Genomic DNA, 22,671 nt, shown 5'->3' with positions numbered 1-22,671 from the left:
AAGCGCTGCTGAGCGCGGATGACTTGACTGATCTTCACGGCTGCTTCGTGCTCCAGTCTCCGTGTATCTGTGTTTGGTTTGCACTCAGTTTACCGCTCTTCACCCAGTGCAAACACAGATACACAGAGACTGGAGCACGAAGCAGTCGTGAAGATCAGTCAGGTCATCAAGCAGATCGCTCGTTTGTCTGTGTTGTGTGTTTGTGCTCGGTAAACAGCGGAGGTTGAACTGATGACCTTCTCGGCCAATCACAATCATTTCTGTTAAACACGTAAACATGATGGCAAATCAGCACTGTTTTAAGAAAGCCATCAACAGTGACTTAAATGTTAGCGGGAAATTGATGTTTTTTTTTTTTTTAATTCAGTATCGTGACAAGTCTAACATAGTGAAAGAATCAGTTTATTAACTCGAGTTTGATAAATAGCATCTAAAACGTGTGTTGGGAAAGAAAACATTAGCTAAATAGTGCCATTTTCCTTAACTTAGCTGAAAATGAGCTCTGATATCCCTTTTTATTTTCAAAATTCATTCAGAACGAACCTTCGGGTCACCCGGAAGGCGGTGAAATGATAAATTTGTGTCACTTTCTCTTCACTGATAAGCTATATAGCCAGCTACACAACATTCCTGTAACTCCCAATGATACTTCTGGGATTCTTCCCACCACAGCCTCGATTTCGCTTTTAAAAATGGCGGCCGTGTGAAATCAGTCTATGGAATGCACCTAGAACAATGTTTAAACCGAAGAAAATTACAAAAGAGAAATTTAATTAAAAACAGATTTGCTTCAAAAAAAGACATTTCAAACACACTGTATTTGCTTTTGGTAAATGAGCTTAAGCTCAAAGCTGCTCTGCATTATTAGTCTATATGCAGTCTTGAAAATTAATTTCCCAAGACCCAAATCAAAATGTCTCTTTAATAATCACATTTAATTAAGGCTTCATCCTAGTCTTTAATTATTAGTAAATAAAATAAAATAACAAACGGAGTGAGCTGGAACAGCACAGACAGAACCAGCAGACACTTGGCCTGTTTGAGATTTATTGCAGACGGTTAGCATGTGGCACACACTGAATCCACAGGAAGTCTGCATTTCAGCAAGGTGGATGACCCCCTGTCAGCATCCACCAGCTCTGTGCTGAAACACTTTCTAAACGTCACCCATGTTCATCTGTGCATTTCAGACAGAAGAATAGCTACGCAGTCTAATGCCTAAATCCTTGGAAAAGACAGAGGCACCTAACATGTGCATGTCAAGATTGGTGAAAGAGGAAGGAGAGAAGTGTGTGTGTGTTAATCTCAACAGACACAACAGACCAGAATGATTTGACCTGCTGTTTTTTTGTTTGAGTGTTTTACAAGACACAATGGGATGCATCTCCCTGCCTGTGTCCTGCATGTCCACCATCTGCCACTGTGTCTGCACATCACAGATAGCTGGAACTAAAATTGCTTCTTATGTCTTATCGTATAGCTCTGTTTGTTCAGCACATATTCATATTTTCTATTCTGTCATTATTAGCTGCGTGCACGGCTCTTCTGTTTGATTTGAATAACAGCTTTGCAATTTCATGTCAGAGTTGCACTTTGGTTATAAACAAGCGTCTGGCAAGATATGATCAAATGAATACGAAACTTTTGCATTTGAGTTTCAAAATATGTAATCAAGATACCCGTGTATGCACAAAAAAGTGTTTAATGCTTGATTTCACCTTTTTATTTGTTTTTTTTAGTCCATCAGAGCGCAAGAAGCCAATATTTGTCCTCAAATAAATGTATGAAAAGATTTTTTTTTGTCTTCACAAAACAGTTTCAGAACATAAATATTTAAAACAATAAAAAAGTATTCTTATATCAAATGCAGGCCGATAGATCTATCACAGTTACATCATTTACTCCACAGCTCAAACTGATTGTTCTTTGCTGATTGTACAACCATCGAGAATAAGCCTATGTTTGCTTGCTTTAAAGATGCCATGTGGCTTAGGTAAGTGAAAATGTTATCCAGAAATACGTCATTATGCTTGTTTATAGAGTTACTCTATAAATGAAAGTTGTTTTGACCATATTTAGAATGACTTTGAATATTAATGGGCTTAAAAGTTAAAGTCAGTGCCTGAACTACGCACACACACACACACACACACACACACACACACACACACACACACACATGCACGCACGCACGCACACAGTCATGTGCTGCAAAATAGTCATACTTCAGAAATACTAAAATAGATTCTTTTTTTTTAAATAAGAATATTTTCAACTGAAGTGGTAGAGAGGTTTATTTTAGCTAGAAGGAATGATTGAATGAAATGAAATTAAAATTTGTGTTGTTGATGAAATATAAGCTAATTTATAATTTATACTCAACAAAATGGACATACAGAAATGTATTTATTATTGTATTTTGTGTTTTTAATGTATATAAAGACAGAGCCAATACTTGATATCAGCCACTGCAATAAACAGATGTTTTATAAAGTGTAATGGTGTCCTTTTACTCCAGGAAAGAGCTGAGAGATATGACATGAAGCATAAACATTAAACACATATTCAGTAATCTATATGTGTATGATACCTCATTACAATCTTATGTGTCAGTTTTCACGATATGCATGTTAAACAATACAGTTAAACAAACTGTATGCCTCTTTGGTGTGACAATTTTATAATCCATATTTCCCTTAATTTTGCATTCCAATCTGTGATGAGAAGACATATGGATTACCTGAGAGCTCTCACATAAAGTGTAATGCAAACTCTTATAAATTTAAAAGAAAGTTAATTTAATAAGATATAATCATTGTAATACCATTAAGAAATGCTGTGTCCAATTAAATGATAAATATTAATGATCCTGTGTGAATTGTTAGAGTCTGTGTTTTGTTCCAATTGACCTGTGTTTTTCTGGGATTTTATACCTTTGCCTTGGTAAATCCAGGTTTTAATACTTAATTTACAAAGCTGAATCATGTTTACCTTTGAGGCATTATATAAATGAATAATAATAAAACATGACTAAACTAAGTGGTGTTCTATCCATTGTAATTGGATAACAGACTATTTTCAAGGTACTCAAGGGTAGACATATTCAGTCCTGGAGAGCTGCAGTCCTGCAGAGATTTGCCCTGACTCAATCAAACACACATGAACAAGCTAATCATGGTCTGAGTGTTACTAGAAAGACACAGAATGGTGTGTTTGGACTGTGACTAGAGACACCGACATAAGAAACACTGAATATTGAAGGAGGGAGTTGTGGAGTAATTTTTGTAGAATTGAGTTACTGTACACTCTCAGAAAAAAAGGTACGCGAGCTGTCACTGGGGTGGTACATTTAAAAAGGTACACATTTGTACTTAAAGGGTCCATATAGGTACCTCAAAAGTATATATTAGTACCTGAACTTTTTAAGAGGAACAGTTTTGTACTTTTTAGGTACTAATATGTACCCTTGAGGTTTTAATATGGACAAATAAGTACAAATGTGTGCCTTTTGAAAAGGTACCATGCCAGTGATAGCTCACATATCTTTATTTCTGAGAGTGTAAGGCTTCTCTTTGTTTTTGTGAGTTTTCATTCACATTGGAAACCAAATAAAGTGCTGATTGTAAGGTTTGGTGATGAATGTGGAGATAAGGAACATGGGTGACCTAAAATGTGGGCATTTGTGTTTAACCCTCCTGTCGTGTTCACATCCTGCCCCTTACTTTAGTATTCCCAGTCAAAATTGACCGGTCTGTTTTTCTACTCCATCTTTTTAATCATCATTCTTTAGCTGGGAACAATGTCTTAGTGATTAACATGAATTTATAAAATTATACAAAAATAACCAATGAAAATAAAAATAGGTGCTGAAAATCTATTACAAAATGAACAATAGATGACAGAATTCAAAATACTTTGTTTCATTACTAATAGACAGCTTGCTAAAATAACTATCACAGGGTCTGACCAAAGAAATTGACATTTTTTTCCATCTGAAAGATTTATCAACCAGCAAAGCACAAACAAAATGCTATCCTTTCCTGTGTTCTGAGTGGTTGAATTTTCAGTTCTTCAAGTGTACTAATATAGGGAATAGTGACTGAGGGTATATACAGTGAGCATGGACACAGAACTACAGTAATTATACTTTGGTCATTTTTGAACAAGATAATAATGATCTAATATAATAAAATAATTGTTGCTATAAGTGCTCCTGCTAGACTCAGAGATTGGCTGAACGGAGATTGGCAGAAAGAAAGGAAGGAAGGAAGGAAGGAAGGAAGGAAGGAAGGAAGGAAGGAAGGAAGGAAGGAATGAAGGAAGGAAGGAAAAAAGAAAGAAAGAAAGAAAGGAAGGAAGGAAGAAAGAAAGAAAGAAAGAAAGAAAGAAAGAAAGAAAGAAAGAAAGAAAGAAAGAAAGAAAGAAAGAAAGAAAGAAAGAAAGAAAGAAAGAAAGAAAGAAAGAAAGAAAGAAAGAAAGAAAAATGGATTCACATAACAGACACCTAGTCTGTGTAAAGATTTGAGACACTGTTTTATCAGGAAGTTTATTCGCATTGGAGGATCCAACAATTTCATGGCAGTTCATAACTTATTGTTCCCCTTCTAGGGAACTTCAACACTGCGTCTAACCAGAACGCTAGGGGAACACCTCTTTTATACGCGTCTTGAAGCACATGTGAAATCAATCTAATGTAATTAAGCAGGTGTCGTCAGACCAGAGAGTATAAAAGCCTGTACTGAGCATTCAGTATCAACTTCTTTGCTTTCAAGAAGCACGCACGTGAAAATACACCCTCTTTCTGTGATCTTTCATTACTGATTTGCATACACAAAATACAAAAAAACTGACAACTTACTTTTTTATTTTGGTATGGCAGAGAAAAACTTTAAACGTTGTGTGCCTCCATGCCCTCGCTTTATTACGGCTGGTGACTCACATGATTTGTGTTTAGAGTGTTTGGGAGAAGAGCATGCCCTGGTAGCATTTGAGAATGCTGACTGTGGACACTGTGACGTTCTCTCCCGTAAAGAGCTGCGCAGTCGGAGAGAGTTCTTTAATAAAGCTCCCGTGGCGCACGCTCCTCGCGGTTCGGGTCCCGCTCGTGCTGAGGCTGAGCGTCGACTTCGGTCGTGGGGTTCGCAGCTAGATCTGGCGGATGAGATGGAGACGGACTCTGTCCTTTCTCTCTCTGGATCCGTGAGATCTAATCCTCCTTCGGGAGCGTCAGAAGCACGCTCTGCGGTTTCTTCTGCGCCTCGTGAGAGGGCGGCGTCCTCCGTTTCCGAGGAAACCGAGGCGCCGCAGCAACAAATAAAAAGAGGGTCGGGGAATCTGCCGCCCCAGTCAGCGGAATATGAGGAGTTAGTGGAGGTGATTTCACGTGCTGCTGACCGGTTCGATGTAATAGATTGGCAGCCAGCACGTGAGCAGCAGCAGCTGCGTCTGACAGGAATGCTGGATGAGAGAGAATTACCCAGCAGAGTAGATCCTCCACTAAGGGACCTCCCCTTTTGTCCCGAGCTACATGATGCGGTTTCTAAATCATGGAAAAATCCGTATTCAGCATGGTTAATGACACCAAAAACAGCTATTTATTCAGCAGTTCGTGGGCTAGGGGAAAAGGCATGTACAGTAATGCCAATGATAGAAGAGGACTTAGCGTGTCATCGTCGTTCAGATCTAAAATCTGCAAGGGTCCCTCCTTTGTTGTCGAGACCATTAAGATTAACATCGGGTCTAGTCAGTAAAGCATATATGACGGCTGGTCAGTCTGTTGGATGCCTGCACACCATGTCAGTGCTGCAGGCATATCAGGCTGACCTAATTAAAGAGTGCCTAGATGGTGGGGGAGCAACACCCGAACAGCTTCGAGAAGCTCTTCGGGCGTCAGATCTAGCTTTAAGAGCTACTAAAGAGGCAGCCTCTAGTTTGGGGCGATCTATGGCTACCCTGGTGGCTACTGAGCGGCACCTCTGGCTGACACAAGCAGAAGTGTCAGAAACCGATAGAGCTATTCTTATGGACGCTCCAATATCGAGCTCAGGGCTCTTCGGTGACGCCGTTGATCGCGTCGCCGAATCCCTCGACAGAGTTAAAAAACGCTCTAGCTCCCTCGGGGACTTTCTCCCCCCAAGATCAAAAAGTCTGGGCCAGCCGTCAACCAGCTCCTCATATCATGAAGTTCAAAGGATAAAACAAAGTCCTGACGTGTTGGGAGTCAGGCTTTCCAGGGCCCCCCCTGGACGCCGAGAGCACCATTCAGCGCTCTCACTGAACCAGGGTCCGCGGAGAAAGGGAGAGACCACCTCACCACGTATGCTGGTGGGGGGCTCTGTGTCTCCCGGGGTGGGCGTTCCTCAGTGTCTGAGGGCATTGGGGGCCCCACCCCCTCTGCAGGGGGGTCAAAGAACAACCAGAGGCCAGTCTCGAGAGGCTGGTACCCCTAGCACATTTTTTGGCAGCGTGGAAACACCTGCCGATGGTGTCCCAGTGGGTCCTGTTCACAGTAGAACACGGCTAAAAAATACAGTTTTGTGCACGCCCACCTCGCTTCAACGGTATTGCACCCACCATAGTGAAGCCAGAACAGGCTCTGGTTATGGAACAGGAAGTACTGGCCTTATTAATAAAAGGCGCAATAGAGCGTGTTCTCCCACTCGACAAAGAGTCAGGGTTTTACAGCCGGTATTTTATAGTTCCCAAAAAGGATGGGGGATTGCGTCCCATATTAGATCTGAGAAATCTAAATCGGTCCGTCGAGGCCCTCAGGTTCAGGATGTTAACCATCAAAAACGTGGTGTCACAAATTCAGTCCGAGGACTGGTTTGTGACGATAGACCTGAAAGACGCATACTTCCATATTTCCATCCTTCCCCAACACAGGAAATACCTGAGGTTCGCTTGCGGGGGCGAAGCGTTCCAGTATCGGGTTCTTCCATTCGGCCTAGCTCTGTCACCTCGAACCTTTACCAAAATAGTCGAAGCGGCACTAGCTCCACTTCGTATGCAGGGGATACGTATCCTAAACTGCATAGACGATTGGCTAATTCTAGCTCAGACTCAAGATATGGCAGTTCGGCATCGAGATGTCGTTCTCACCCATATCAGAAGGTTGGGGTTTCGGTTAAACACCGCAAGAAGTGTGCTTGTTCCAGCCAGGACGACCATTTCTTTAGGTGTGCTATGGGACTCCATGACGATGCGAGCACGTCTGTCCCCGCCATGAATCGAATCGATTCAGTCAACCGTACACAGAGTCAAACTAGGCCAGTTCATCACTGTGAAACACTTTCAGAGGTTGTTGGGTCTCAGGGCAGCAGCAGCCAGCTTGATTCCGTTCGGTCTGCTGTACATGAGACCCCTGCAGTGGTGGCTCAAATCCAGGGGGTTTTCCCTCAAGGGGAATCCTTTCCGCATGATCAAGGTCTCGCGGCACTGCCTTCGAGCCTTAAGTATGTGGAAAATACCCTGGTTCCTGTCCCAGAGCCCAGTGTTGGGGGCTGTCTGTCATCGCGTCATGCCTATGACAAATGCTTCTCTGACGGGCTAGGGAGCAACGGGCTTGATCCGCATGATCAAGGTCTCGCGGCGCTGCCTTCGAGCCTTAAGTATGTGGAAAATGCCCTAGTATCTGTCCCAGGGCCTAGTGTTGGGGGCTGTCTGTCATCGCGTCATGCTTATGACAGATGCTTCTCTAACGGGCTGGGGAGCAACCCTGAGGGGGCTTCCCGCAGCGGGACGATGGGGAGAACATCATCGTTACTGGCACATAAACTGCTTGGAGATGATGGCCGTGTTTCTGGCCTTAAAACACTTTCTCCCAGATCTAAGGGGCCATCATGTTTTAGTCTGCACAAACAACACATTGGTGGTCGCTTACATCAACCAGCAGGGGGGTCTGAAGTCTCGAATGCTATGCAAACTAGCACATCGGATCCTCCTGTGGGCCCAGAACAAAATCCTGTCCATCAGGGCAATGTATGTCCCGGGCCATCTGAACATGGGAGCAGATCTCCTGTCGAGGCAGGGGGTGAGATCCAGGGAATGGAAACTTCTTCACCCCGAGGTGGTGGAGTCCATTTGGGAAAGATTAAGGAAAGCGCAGGTAGACCTGTTTGCTTCCCAAGAGACCACGCATTGCGTACTATGAGTTTCTCTCTCGCATCCAGCCCCTCCGTGACTGGTTGCCATGGTTCAGACATAGCCGAGGCTACGTCTGTATGCTTTTCCCCTGATCGCTCTGCTCCCAGGAGTCCTGGAGAGGGTCCGTCAAGACTGAGTACGGTCACTGCTGGTAGCCCCGGTTTGGCCTACCAGGATTCGGTTATCGGACCTCATAGCCCTGCTGGCGGGTCTCTCGTGGGAGATCCCCATCAGCAGGGACCTTCTGTCCCAGGGGGGAGGAATGATACTTCATCCCCTACCCGACCTGTGGAAACTGTGGGTGTGGCCTCTGAGGGGGCCCACCTCATAGAGTATGGACTGTCAACCGAGGTTGCTCAGACCATTCTAAGCTCCAGGGCTCCCTCCACAAGGAAGCTTTATGCCCTAAAATGGGCTCTCTTTTCAGCTTGGTGCAGAGAACACCAGCTGAACCCAGTCAGCTGCCAGGTAGCCTCAGTGCTGGAATTTCTCCAAGATCGCCTGTCTGCTGGGTTAGCTGCATCCACTCTGAGAGTGTACGTGTCAGCTATAGCGGCCTACCGTTCTCCCCTAGATGATGAGTCACTAGGACAGGATCCGCTAATTCGTCGCTTCCTTCGTGGAGCCATAAGGCTAAGGCCTGTCAGCACACACAGGGTACCGACATGGGATTTAACATTGGTGCTTGAGGGCATCTCTGTTCCCCCATTTGAGCCACTGCAGGAGGCGTCAGATAAGTTTCTGACACTAAAAACAGCTTTCTTATTAGCTATTTCTTCCTTAAAAAGGGTTGGTGACCTCCAGGCTTTGTCGGTTGCACCTTCATTTCTGGAGTTTGCTCCAGGCATGTCCAAAGCCTTTCTTTATCCCAGACCGGGGTACGTGCCTAAGGTGCCCACTCATGTGGCGAGACCTGCTGTGCTACAGGCCTTTAACCCGCCCCCATTTCAGTCGTCGGACCAAGAGAAGTTAAACTTACTCTGCCCAGTTAGAGCTCTGAATACATATGTTAACCGGGTTATCAACTGGAGAAAGAGTGAACAGTTACTGGTCTGCTTCGGACCCTCAAAAAGGGGGAGTCCGGCAAATAAGCAGACAATAAGTAATTGGATAGTTGAGACTATCTCATTTACCTATCAGGCTGCTGGACGCCCTGCACCTAAATTTGTTAAGGCCCACTCCACAAGGGCTGTCGGGGCCTCCAAAGCTTCTATTTCGGGCTCAGCCCTTTCTGACATTTGTTTGGCGGCAGGATGGTCGACTCCACATACATTTGTGCGTCACTATCAACTCGATGTAGACCCCTCACCAGGGTCCTCTATTCTCACTGCGTAGTGTGCGTTCACAGTCAGCAGTGAGTCTGGCCTAGTGGGTATTGCGTTCCCCTAGCGTTCTGGTTAGACGCAGTGTTGAAGTTCCCTAGAAGGGGAACGTCTCGGGTTACGTATGTAACCATAGTTCCCCGAGAGGGAACGAGACACTGCGTATTCCGCCATACTCTCTTCTGCCTGTTACTTCTTTCAAGCAAATTCGAAGTTGATACTGAATGCTCAGTACAGGCTTTTATACTCTCTGGTCTGACGACACCTGCTTAATTACATTAGATTGATTTCACATGTGCTTCAAGACGCGTATAAAAGAGGTGTTCCCCTAGCGTTCTGGTTAGACGCAGTGTCTCGTTCCCTCTCGGGGAACTATGGTTACATACGTAACCCGAGACGGTTTAGTAGCTAATCCATTTGAATTTGATTAAAAATCATACAATTTTTTACGACTGAACTCATATGAATTAGCCACTAAACTGACAAAACGTAAAATAGTTATGTTTCCTTGTGAGATCAGGCTGGAGCATATAAGCGCGTTAAAAGACATGTGTACCTGCAAAAGACATTGTTCAGTCTGAAGTGAGTGAGTGAGTGAGTGAGTGAGTGAGTGAGTGAGTGAGTGAGTGAGTGAGTTAGTCAGTCAGTCAGTCAGTCAGTTGGGGTTGTGTGTGTGGGCACGTTTTCTGTCTGATGAATGAATATAGCCTGAATACCCATTCATTTCCTATGGCGGTCACTTTTGACCAGGAACACCACAAGTGTAACAAAATTTATTAAAACACTCAAAATTCAATTAAAGAGTTGATCATCACTTTTATATGTTCTAATGCATAGTGTGGAGGATATCATAAGGCCTTGAGGCAATCAGATGTAAAGCACAACATTTATGAGTGATCAAAGTTGTAAATCGGTCAGATTTGACCCGAACACGACAGAAGGTTAAGGGTTGAAAGAACATGAACATAATTATGTATTGGATGGATTTTCTTTAAAAGCAAAGAAGCATGCCAGAAACAATTGATGATGCTTCTGTATTAAAGATAAAGTGCAGCATTAAAAACCATGTAAAAGTAAAACCATGACATAATGATTATACACACTCAGAAATAAAGGTACAAAATCTGTCACTGGGGTGGTACCTTTTTAATTTTGTACCATAGAGGTGGACATTAGTATCTTTAGGGTACACTTTTGTACCTTTAAGGTTCACTTTTGTACCTTTTATGTTAGTATGAGATACACGTTTTTACTATTTGGGGTATTAAAATGTACCTTTAGGGACCTGTTAGGAACAAAAATGTATCTTTAGAAAAGGTACCATCCCAGTGACAGATTGTGTAACTTTATTTCTGAGAGCGTACAATAGGATCAAACAAATATGTAACCTTAAGTGGTTTATAAAGGATTAATCAAAACAGCCAACATCCCAACAGCCCCAAACCACCACCCTACTTCTATAACAATGCATGTGTATTACTGAAGTAAAGTGTGATAGGTTTATCCCTGTGAAACCCAGGTATACCAGGAGGGGGCACGCATGTTTTTATCTATGCGGGCGTAGCTAAAGAAGCGGTATTCAGTATGCGGTTAGCTGCATTGTAAAAACAACTGGTGTGACCCCTAAAAAACCTGTGTTTTCATATGTGTTTCAACAGGTAAGCTTATAATATTTTCTCTAATAATACACAAAAGCATATATAGTTTATATAGAGTCGAATTTATGTCCTGAGACACTAAACTAGTTTGACTGCGCCAAAATGGCGGAAGTGTTAAAAACTTAATAGCTTTCCATATGAGCAGTGAGAAGTGAATGTTAACATGCGTTTAATTAATAGTGAAAATAAGACACAGAGCTTTTCGTGATCTTTATTAATATGGTTGGGTTGTGTATTGTATTGTGATTGTGTATAGTGACAGTGAGTGTGTGTGATTACAAAATAATATGATCAACGTTAGATCTTGTTTAGCATAGCTGTTAGCCATTACATTGAAGAAGATGTTCACGAAATGTGGGTCATTATAATTGCAGTCATATTCATCAGTATACTATATTCAAATTTTTCATGTGTGATTTTTTTCAGATAAACATTAAAATTAAGTTAAAATTTCATGAAGGTAAGTTATATTTCATACTTCATAGAAGACTAAAACAAATAAAAAAGTGCACTGATACAGATTAAAGCAGTTATCAAAGAAAGAGTTATGTGGAAATGTGCCAATAGTTATTTTTGTGTTTATAGATATCGCTTTATTCATTTGTACAAGTTAAAGAAGGGTGTGATACACAAAAGTGGTTAATTTGTTTATGCCTTTTTTATGCTCTGAGAAAGTGAGCACAATACACATTTAGGAGTAAATTGTGAGGATGTTCATTGTGAATTGATTTGGCCTATTTTGAGTCTGGTTTAAAGAATAAGATGTCAAGGTCACGTATTTGCTAAACAATTGCAATATAGGAATTCAATATTCAATATGTCTTTAGCTGGATTGTAAACACAACTGGTGTACTCCATCTGTGTTTCCGCATATGTTTCAACTAAAATAAATGTGTGCTACAAGAATGGACAACTTCTCCTTGTTGTTCCTGAATTGAGTGCAATTTCCCTACAGCATCCATCCTAAGATTCTTAACAATAGGGTTTATGCACAACAAGTGTTTTTCTACGGAATCCCGGAAGAGACGTAGTGGAGGAGAAAAAAATTGGCTGGGTGAAAAAAAAATGGGTAAAAGAAAAAAAAAGGGGTGGGAGGAAAATATATTTTTCTAAGTTTTTGCGTTCCCTCGCAAAGATGTTTTGCATTCTCTTGCAAAACTGTTTCTCAACAAACACTTCCTGTTTACTCATGTAAACCCTCCCGTTTTTGCCGAAATTCTCCCATATTTTACCATTCTATCCCACTTTCTTTACATTAAATCTGTGCGTCGATCGTCGCCTTTCATTTTGCAACAGATCAGCATCTGTACGCGCCATTTAAAGGGACACTTCTATTATCAAACAAGTGAGCAGCAAATGAATCTCATGTTTTGTTTAGTTTGATAACAGAGGTGTCTCTGTAAGAATGCACAGATCTATAATGAAAGCAGTCCATCACTTTAGAAACTGTTTGTGCTCATTTAAGAGAAAATTGGCTGTTTAAAATAAAACATGCAGGACGGAGATGTTTACATATTATTCAGTGTATTTGTCTGTTTAAACATAGACTTGCTCCTCTGTGCTCCTCTGTAAATGGCGTGTACAGACGCTGATCTGGGATCAGTTTATTATATGGAGCGCGTGTGTCAGTCAGCGCTTATGCATGCATTTTCAGAGGTAGCATATGAAAGGTGACGATCGATGCACAGTAATGTAAAGAAAGTGGGATAGAATGGTAAAATCCGAGAGAATTTCGGCAAAAACGGGAGGGTTAACGTGAGTGAAGTGAACAGGTAGTGTTTGTGGAGAAACAGTTTTGCGAGAGAACGCAAAACATCTTTGCGAGGGAACGCAAAACATCTTTGCAAGATAACGCAAAACTTTGCAAGGGAACGTAAAAACTTAGAAATACATATTTTTCTCCCACCCATTTTTTTCTTTCACCCATTTTTTTTTTCACCCAGCCAATTTTTTTCTTCAATGATAAACTTCTGATGAAAGCTTAATGTGACTATTTTCAAATTTATAAGGTTTCTTGTACAGCATAAATGTTGTGATGTAATTACAATACATTCAGTTAAATGGACTTAAGCATTCATTTAGTTGTTCAAGCGTAAAACAAGATGAAAGACTGTGTAACCTGATTTAAAACCTGATTGGACCTCCACTGACACGAGTGCAGCTCACGAAACAGAGGCTTTCATACTTTACGCATTCGCTGTTGTGATATGCAGATTTCAGTTGCAACCTATATCAAACACACCTGCCTGTATTAAGTGCTCTTCTGTTCCTAATTAATTAGTTCAGGTGTGTTTGATCAGGGTTGGAGCTGAATTTTGCAGGAAGGTCGATCTACAGGAACAGGGTTGAGCACCACTGGTATAAACAGAATGTAGAAAGTTTCCGGAACTACATCATATCATTAATATCATTCAAGATTTTTAAAATAATTATTTTTGAAATTATTTTAATGATTATAAAGATTTTTATAACCATTCAGGATTTTTTAAGTTTATACTTTGATGCATCAATTGCTTTTGTTCGTATCTCGAACTGTTATTCCTTATCCCTCAAGTTTTTCTCAACTTTTCTAAACTTTCCTCCTTTCCCACTGTTGCAATTTTTTAGCCAAGAAGTAATTTTTTAGCCAAGAATGTTTTAACCAAGTAAAGTAGTCATTTATACATCAATCAATTAGACATCAACATGCAATCTGCAAGTGCAGAAACTCTATTGAAAACACTGGAGTGAAATAAATTAGGTAATTTATTTACCTAAAATAGGTAGCCCTCGAGGATCACATGTGTTGCCCGCAAGCCTGTTCTAAAAATAGCTCACCATAGCGCAACTTACCAGTAAGCTTCATCTAATATTTTTTGTAGCTATCCTTTCTAAATCACATTTGCATTGGTGTAAATTTGAGTTACATGTAAAAAAAACTTTAAAATATTTCATATTAGATCAGAGCTAGCTGGTCTCCACAGCAATGGTCGCGGGTGCAGTAAAGAGGAGATGATTTGAAAACATGGCAAAAAAGGAAGAAGAGTTCTTTTTTACTTCATTTGGTGAGGGCAAAGCGACACAATATTGAGAGACATTTCAGAATGTGTCACACAAGCTAATCTTACCATGCTAACCCACACCAGGCAGTGCACTACAAGTGGAAAAAATCCGGAAGGTTTGTGAAAACAGCAGTCTTTTTTCACGAGACGGGTGAAAACCTCACAAACAGCAACCAAAACCAAAATTTAGAACGACACATTTTTTTAATAAAAAATAAAAATAAAAATAAAAAACAAGGCATTTTTGACGTTTAGGCATTTTTATTTTAAATGTGTAAATATTTGCAGAGATATATAAAAATAAAGTGTTGCACATTGATACATTAAATACAGGGTATTTCCTACCCTGTTAAATCATCGTTGATCACTTTTGTGAGAATCAATAACATGATCAGTGTTGAGGCTGTAAATGTACTGAAAAAGTGTTGAAAATGTGTATAAAGTCTATACACAAGCAAAGCAAACACTCCTATAAAAGCATAAACTTAAAACTGTGCAGAAATAAACATAAATCAGGGAATGCACAGCTAGACAGACTGGATTTTAAAAGTAGCTACTGACTGTACTTCTAACATCATCTGCAATCTGCTTCCGGCTGTGGGTTGCATAATAGCAGAACACCATCTCATCATGTTCAGAGTGAATGCTTGACTCCAGCGATCTAACAACTCTGTTTGGTTTATATGCAATGCTACCATCATCCAAAAGATTTTAGAAATGGCAATTATGAGATGTATAAATAAAAGTACTTTTTTTTTTTTAAATGGCACTTGAAGTCTGCTTAATAAGCTGGTATTTTAGAAAGGTCAGTAAGAAGACAAGTGTTGTTTATAGTAGGGCTTTAGTTATTGCATTTATGTTGAGGAAAACAAACATCTTTTTTATCGAATATTCAACATTAGCAACTCTCCTTGCCCAGAAAACAAACACGTCTCGAAATGTTTCAAGCTAATTGCATTGACATCAGCGTTTATTATTTCTGGATTAAGTTTTGCAGTGATGAATCCATCAGATGCTAAGTATGCTTTCTTGCATCCAGTTCGGTTCTGGCGAATGATTTGTGCAGTGCTGAAGAGCTCCATTACCTCCTCTGTTTGCATGGGGAGGAGCACATCGCATAATCACACGAGCTCTTTCGCTAATGCTAATTTACTGCCGGTGAATGATGGCCTTTCAGGTGGAGTGCTTTGAAGTAGCCCACTATCTATTAAGTCTTCGCCTTGCCGCATAAATAGAGTTCATAATGAATGGAGAAGACGTGAAAACAAGTAAATGGAAAAGGAAAACAGAAGCAGGAGGGGAACGGTGGCTTCGGGAATATGATCGGGTTGCTGCTGGTCACAAATGGATGCTGTGTGATTGACTGGATGTGGCGTACACTAAAAATATCCAGTGCTGGTCTTCAGGGAGCTTCATATAGAAAGATAATGGTGACTATTTTCTGTCTGTTAGTTTATGTGTGTTTCTCTCAATGCACACATGACTGTTCTGTAAACCCTGTGAACCTTGTAATTTCAGTGTACTCTGTGAACTGTGATGGAGGTTCAACATGTGCTCACATTTTTAGTACATTTAAAGCCTCAAAAAAAAAAAAAAAAAAAAAGAAGACAACGAAAAAAGACAATGAAATAAAATCAGCAGCTGTACCCTAGCATCATTTTACCTGTAGTAGGTGAGCAAAGTCAGTTTTTGGCACACAAAAATGTTCTTGGAGCTTAGAGCTTGGAGCTTTGTATTATTACACTAAACACTTGTTTGTTTGTTTGTTTGTTTTTCTGCACTTTAAATATCTTAAGATTGTCAGTGTCTATGGAGAATAAGGAAGCTCTATTAATCTCTATCTAAAAAAATAATCTTAATTTGATTCCAAAGATGAAAGAAGTATTCAGGTGATTTATATGATTGTGTGATATTAATAACAGACTTTAGATTTTGGGTGAACTCACTCTTTAACACAAACATCTGTTTTATTTATGTCTTTTGTACAGTCTCTTATTTTGTAAAAAAAAAAAAGTAAAACCACAAGGTTTTGTTGTGAATTAAAGATTTTTAGATTTCACTAATAAAACATTAATTGAGAAAAAGTTTCTGAAAATTCTACTCTATTTAACAAGGCCCCTAAATTGAAATTATCTTATTCTGTGGAATTTTATTGGAAACAAACATAAAGTTATGTGTGCAATGTTTTTATGGTCTACCAAACAAGTGGAAACCATTTCCTATAACAGCCCCTGACATCCAGCCCTTTCATTTTCCACATTTCCACAGCTTTTGAATGTTTCATTTCCAAAAGTAACATTGTCCAGTCTTTTATGGCTCAGGAGACATTATATCCTGAATCTGACTGAATGTGTTATCACTTGGGTTATTACCTGTAAGGTTATGTTTAAATGAGAACAAAAAAAATATTTCCTTTTAGAAATAGATCTGTGAAAAATTATAAAAATACTTTGCCACATCAGAAGTTGGTGGTGTCACTGACTGTTTCCCATTATTTTTTATTGCATAACTGTCAGGAACAAACATACAACAGAATATAAATTATGAAAAACATAAAAACGAATACAACAATGGTAAAAAGATACAACAAATAACAAAACAAAATTTAACAGTGAAATTGTTGAAAAGCAAAAAATCTGAGAAATGCATCAATTAGTATAACACTTTTTCTGATTCCCCTGTCAATTCTTAAAATCATTAGGAATCTCTTGCATCGTCACATTCTCGTGTAACGTCATCATCAACCACCAAAATTCAGTTTCAAAATTCAACACCACAAGAACAGAGGACACTTGAAATTTCCCAGATTTGTTCTTGGTATCAAGGATACGTTGATGCAGACTTGAGCACTGAACTCACTCTAGAAGTCCCAGAAGTCATTGTGGCTGATTAAAGGAGGTGGGAAGCGCAGCATTTTATATAGATTTATTATTAATGCTCAGAGATTAAACTGAATTATGTCAGGAGTTTACCTAAATGAGACGGTCAAAGTAAACATTACAATGAAAGTCTTAAAAGAGATTATTTGCTGAAATTAATATTAAAATCTGTTTTATTTGTATTTTTCAAAGTACAGTGCATCTGGAAAGTATTCATAGTGCTTCAATTTTTCCACATTTTTTTTGTGTTACAGCCTTATTCCAAATTGGATTAAATTTCTTTATTTTCTCAACACTCTAAACACAATACCCCATAATGACAATATGAAAAAAGATTTTTTAAATTGTAAATTTATTAAAAATATGAAAACCTGAAAAATCACATGTACATAAGTACCCACAGCCTTTGCCGTAAAGCTCTAAATTGATCTCAGGTACATTCTGTTTCCCCTGATTATCCTTGAGATGTTTCAGCAGCTTAATTGGAGTTTACCTGTGGTAAATTCAGTTGATTGTACATGATTTGAAAAGGCATACACCTGTCTACATAAGGTCCCAGGGTTGTTAGTGCATGTCAAAGAACAAACCAAGCATGAAGACATAGGAATTGTCTGTAGACCTCAAGGCTGGGGAAGGTTACAGAACATTTTCTGCTGCTCTGAAAGTTCCAATGAGCACAGTGGCCTCCATCATCCATAATTGGAAGATGTTTGGAACCACCAGGACTCTTGCCAGGTGCCAGGTGTTACATTTGGAAAAAAACAGGCACCGCTCATCACCAGGCTAATACCGTTCCTACAATGAAGCATGGAAATGGCAGCATCATGAAGACTGGAAGACTAGCCAGGATTTAGGGAAAGATCAATGCAGCAATGTACAGGACATCCTGAATGAAAACCTGCTTCAGAGTGCTCTTGACCTCAGACTGGGGTGACGGTTCATCTTTCAGCAGGACAATGACCCAAAGCACACTGCCAAAATATCTATGGAGTTGCTTCACAACAACTCTGTGAATTTCCTAGAGTGGCCCAGCTAGAGCCCATACCTAAATCCTATTGATCATAGATCTGAAAATGGCTGTCACTGTCGCTTCTCATCCAACCTTATAGAGCTTGAGAGGTACTGCAAAGAGGAATAGCCAAACATTTCCAAAGACAGGTGTACCAAGCTTTCCGGATGCACTGTATATTTGTAAGGTTTTTGTGCATGTTTTGTATGTTTAAAGGGGGAAAAAAACATTGTATGAAGGCTGTAATATTTTAATAATTTTTTGTTAAATATATGTTTAGTTCATGTGACCATCAGCAAGAACGCAGCATCTCATTTCTTACAGGACCTTTCTCTGTTCTTGTGGTCTCCTGAGTTCGTTCTTCCAAAATAACCTGGCAAGACCAATCTCCAAAAGAATGCAAGTTCATTTTCTGCGTTCTTGGAATTGAAAAACAGCTACTATGTAATGACATTGTTGTTTAGGTTGTGAAGTACTCAAACATGAACAGAATGTTGGAATGCAAATAATGTCACCATTTTTCCCTAAAACAATGTTTTTTTTATGTACATTCCACAGAGACAATAATACTTTTATTGTAATTAACTTTTTAAATGTTTGCTTCAGACTTCTAAAACATTTACATTAACAATTAAACACACACACACACAGACAAACGCACAATAAAATTTCCATTTTTAAAGCAAATTTGCTGTGTAATGATTTATTGGATTTTCAGCTCTTTTTGTTTCTGGAAAAACATTGAAAACAAATAGAAGAACATTTAGTCAATTACTTAATACTTGTAAAACTCCATAAAATTCTAAAATTCCAATATTAAAAGCATTGAAGTTATGAGGTTGTTATAAAGATTTAAATGTTTTCCTGATTAAAATGGAGAAGATTGTTAGTTGTACAATCGCACTGAAAATCAGCCTAATGCATATACTGTAATGACTTTGCACATCTCAGGTCATTTGTGTTTTTGATGAGAAATGCTTGATTAATATTAAATTAAAATCTCCAGCTCTGGTGATTTTGTGGCACATAAGAGTAGAGTTTGAGATTTTGCCAACATCTCTATGAAGTCTAGAAAGACCTTGATTTGTTGTTGTTGTTGTTGTTGTTGTTTTTTTCTCAGATTGTAACTTAGAGAAGCAGGAAACAATATGTCTTCTAACTGCTCTCTAGGAAAAACAACTAAGTTTTATTATTATTTTCTTTCTGTGGTTCTAGTTTTTAATATCTTCTGAAGCATTACCTGAATCCTCCAGTAAAGTAGCCATTACAATACTACTGGGTTTTGGCTTTCATCTGTTTATACAGCGACTGCTTGCTGAGCAGTGGCAGTGAAACAAGCAGATTAATTAGAAACCCCCTCCAGCCTCAACATGCACTCCTTCAAGTGCTCCATCAAGAGGGCAGACCTGCTCTGCTGTTCTCCACTAAACTTCATCTCGGGGGTCTATGCTCATGTCACCAACATCGCCCACAGGTCTCTCAGATGCAGACGTTTCCATTGGCAACCTTTTTAATTGCTTTGCCAAGACAGTTAGCAACAATCAAGATCTGCACGGCTAATGTGATATTTACTGAAGCATGTTGACACAGTCTATCTGTTATCAAATGTACTGCCTGTTTGAGCTTTATGAACACATATGTTTCTCATTGCCAGTGTTTATTATCGAGGAAGATGTAAATCCCTCGTCCACCAAATTAAAGTAATTAGATTTCACTCGCTACAGCTATTTGTCATCCACTGTAGCTATGTGCTGGATTCAGTGGGAATTATAATAGTACACAGCATAAAACAGAATTAGTTTCACATGGTTTGTCACAGAGCTGTTGAATACCCTTTGAGAGAGATTACAGACTTATATAGCTTGTTCAGTATTTGTCTAATTGTTTAGACTGTTTTAATGGAAAAACACTATATTGAATGACCATACAGTTCAAAAAGAGAGGTGGGATTTGGACAATATATTATTTATAATCTCAACAAAAAAATATGAAAGGAACACGTAACCCACGATACACAAATGTATTGTAAGCTGTTAATCAATGGACCAGATGCTCAGAAGTCTAAATTCCTCCAAAGAGAGAGATGATACGACAACAGTGAAGGACTCGGACACAGAGGTAAGGTAAGAATGATAACAGATTGGAACAATTCTACAGAAATATACAACAATAAAATAAAATAAAATAAAAAGTTCTAGCCTTTTTTACACTTATCTAATGACATTGATCTTATTTACACTCTCTAAAAACACTTTTCTTTCCTCATAGGCTTGTATGGTTGTTTCACCAATAAGGTAAGTTAATAGTTTGTTATTTTTTCTGTTTTTTTATTGTTAAGTCTGTAAAACAAACTATTAAAAGTGCTGATGATTGTGATAGTAAGTGTTGTATTGTAGTCTTTCAGGTTGTATCTCAGCTTTAATGCGCTTTTTAAATAAATAAATAAAAAACAAAGCAGTTGCTTGCCATCGCGGCAGCAATAAGATCCAATAAGATCTCTTTCACTCCAAAATGGTGGAATCCGGTGCTGTTGGTGAACACTGCTGTTGCAATAGAACGTTCTATTGAGTGTCGCCTCTTGGTCATTCTAAGCTCTTTGGTGGAAGCAAAAGTGCGAAGGCAAGCAGCTGTGAAAAATGCAGCTTAAAAAAGCGCATTAAAGCTGAGATGCAACCTGAAAGATGACAATACAACACTTACTATCACAATCATCAGCACTTTTAATAGTTTATTTTACAGACTTAAGAGTATACTGTTGTTCTATTGGAGTTTTCATTCCAAAATGGCCGCCGCGCCATCTGGTGGCTGTTGTCCAAATCGCACTAGAGTGTCACCTCCGGTTGATTCTATGCTCTTTGGTGGAAGGCACGATGATGTAATTCCAAAGTACCATTTCTTTAAATGCTTTATAATATTCTAGTATAAATTATTTGTATGAATAAATAATTTTAATATATGTTATTTAATCAAGTATTTTGACAGTGTTTTTCTTTATCAGCTGAACTGGTAAAGAAGAAGATTTAGACAAATTTAGACAAAAACAGATTTAGACAAATGTGTGAACAATATTTAAGAGAAGCGCATATTTTCAAACAGTTGTATCTCTTGGCCAGCACACCCTGCTCTTTAAAAGAAGGTCCATGGGATTTTTAATGACTAACACCACATTCAACAGCAACCTAGATTTCCCATGTGGTCCTCATCTAGATACTTACCAGGCTCAGCCCTCCTTAACTTCAGAAAGTGACCAGTCTTTGGCTGCAGAGGTCACTATAATTTGTGTGTCATTTAAGGCAAGCAAAGTTCTGTACCTGTTGATGTAACCTCACCGGTCCTACACCACCCAACCTGTTCTGAGCTTGAATCAAACAGGCAACTTTCTGCATGGGAGTCGGTTGCGCTAACAAGAAGGCTAAAGTCTGTTGCTAGAGCACTTTTTAGAGGTCAGGGGAGTGAGGTATACCTGCACAGCATTACACTAGCTGGCCTCTGCTAGACTCACCTCCCTAAACCTTACTCCCATCTGGGTAATGGCAGCAATGTAACCCCGCTGGTCCTACACCACCCAATCTGCTCTGAGCTGGAATCGAATTAGTGACCTTCTGCATGGCAATCGGTTGCTCTAACAAGGAGGCTAAAGACCATTGCCTCTATTGTCTTCACTAGCTGGCCTTTTCTACATTGATAGACTGTATCCAATCTTAAGGATGGCTCCAGTCCTAAATGATAAATCAGATGCCAGAATTCTACTGATATTGATCACATCAGAACTATTCAATTGGGGTGCAAAAGTTACAGTTGTTGGTAAAGGATAAACAGTATACATACCTTGATATGGCACATGGTCTGAAGAAATCGACCTAAAGGAGACTGAAGGAGTCAACCTGGCCCTACCATTGGATCAACATCATGAGGTCCAAGCGATTTTGTAAAACTGGCACTTCATTTGGTTAGACTTTAACTTTGTTTTGACCATTGTTCTTATGGCTAAAAGGGAAAATTAACAGTGGTAAACTAAGCAGTGTTGGATCAAAGTGTTACCTCTACTGAAAGTTTTGTACCAGTTTTCTTTTAAAAAGTTTCCTTTCTTAGTTTGTGCCTTAGTCTGACATTTTGCATGCAGCTCTATTAAATACGGGCTGACCCTTCAAGAGACAGCTATCAACACTAGTTCATTAGCAGCACTGCATTGATTCAGGCTGGATAGCAGTAAAGTCTTTCAGAGATTCAGAGAGTTGTGTTATAATGAGGGTGGGTTAGAAGACAAAGTGTGAGTCGAGGTAAAGAACTTCATGTATGAATCCCAATTATCTGCTGCACACTTTAGAAATGCTGTAGCCGACACTTTGTTGCAGTTTAATAATTGGTGGGAATCACATATTTTTTGCCCATCCTGTGTAAATATACAGACATGTTGTGTGCAGTTCATAAACTCAGTAGTGGACAAATACAAGTCTTGTGCTTAAGTTAAAGTTGAGATACCCTGAAGAAACTTTACTAAGTACATTTCTACAGATTAGATGTTTACTAGATTTAATTTAGATTTTGATAGATCCATGATAATTATTTTGTCATACAGTTACAATTGATTTTACATTAGAGAGTTGTTACATTTTA

At 39.3% G+C, this 22,671-nt stretch overlaps 1 protein-coding gene across 1 annotated transcript in view; it reads left to right on the top strand.

Moving 5' to 3' along the window:
* The window catches only part of LOC147839576 (uncharacterized), an 846,284-nt gene extending 827,098 nt beyond the window's left edge, over positions 1-19,186 (top strand). Inside the window, exons 2-3 of the mRNA XM_087296157.1 lie at positions 4,562-7,629; positions 19,175-19,186. Of these exons, the coding sequence (XP_087152283.1) occupies positions 4,873-7,629; positions 19,175-19,186 (2,769 nt within the window). The 5' untranslated portion in view covers positions 4,562-4,872. The remainder of the gene's footprint in view (positions 1-4,561; positions 7,630-19,174) is intronic.
* Positions 19,187-22,671: the final 3,485 nt, after the last annotated feature.

This window comes from Danio rerio, chromosome 19, assembly GCF_052040795.2.
Source record: "Danio rerio strain M-AB ecotype USA chromosome 19, GRCz13ab, whole genome shotgun sequence".
NCBI classification, from domain to species: domain Eukaryota; kingdom Metazoa; phylum Chordata; class Actinopteri; order Cypriniformes; family Danionidae; genus Danio; species Danio rerio.
This window is presented reverse-complemented; position numbering and strand designations above follow the sequence as displayed.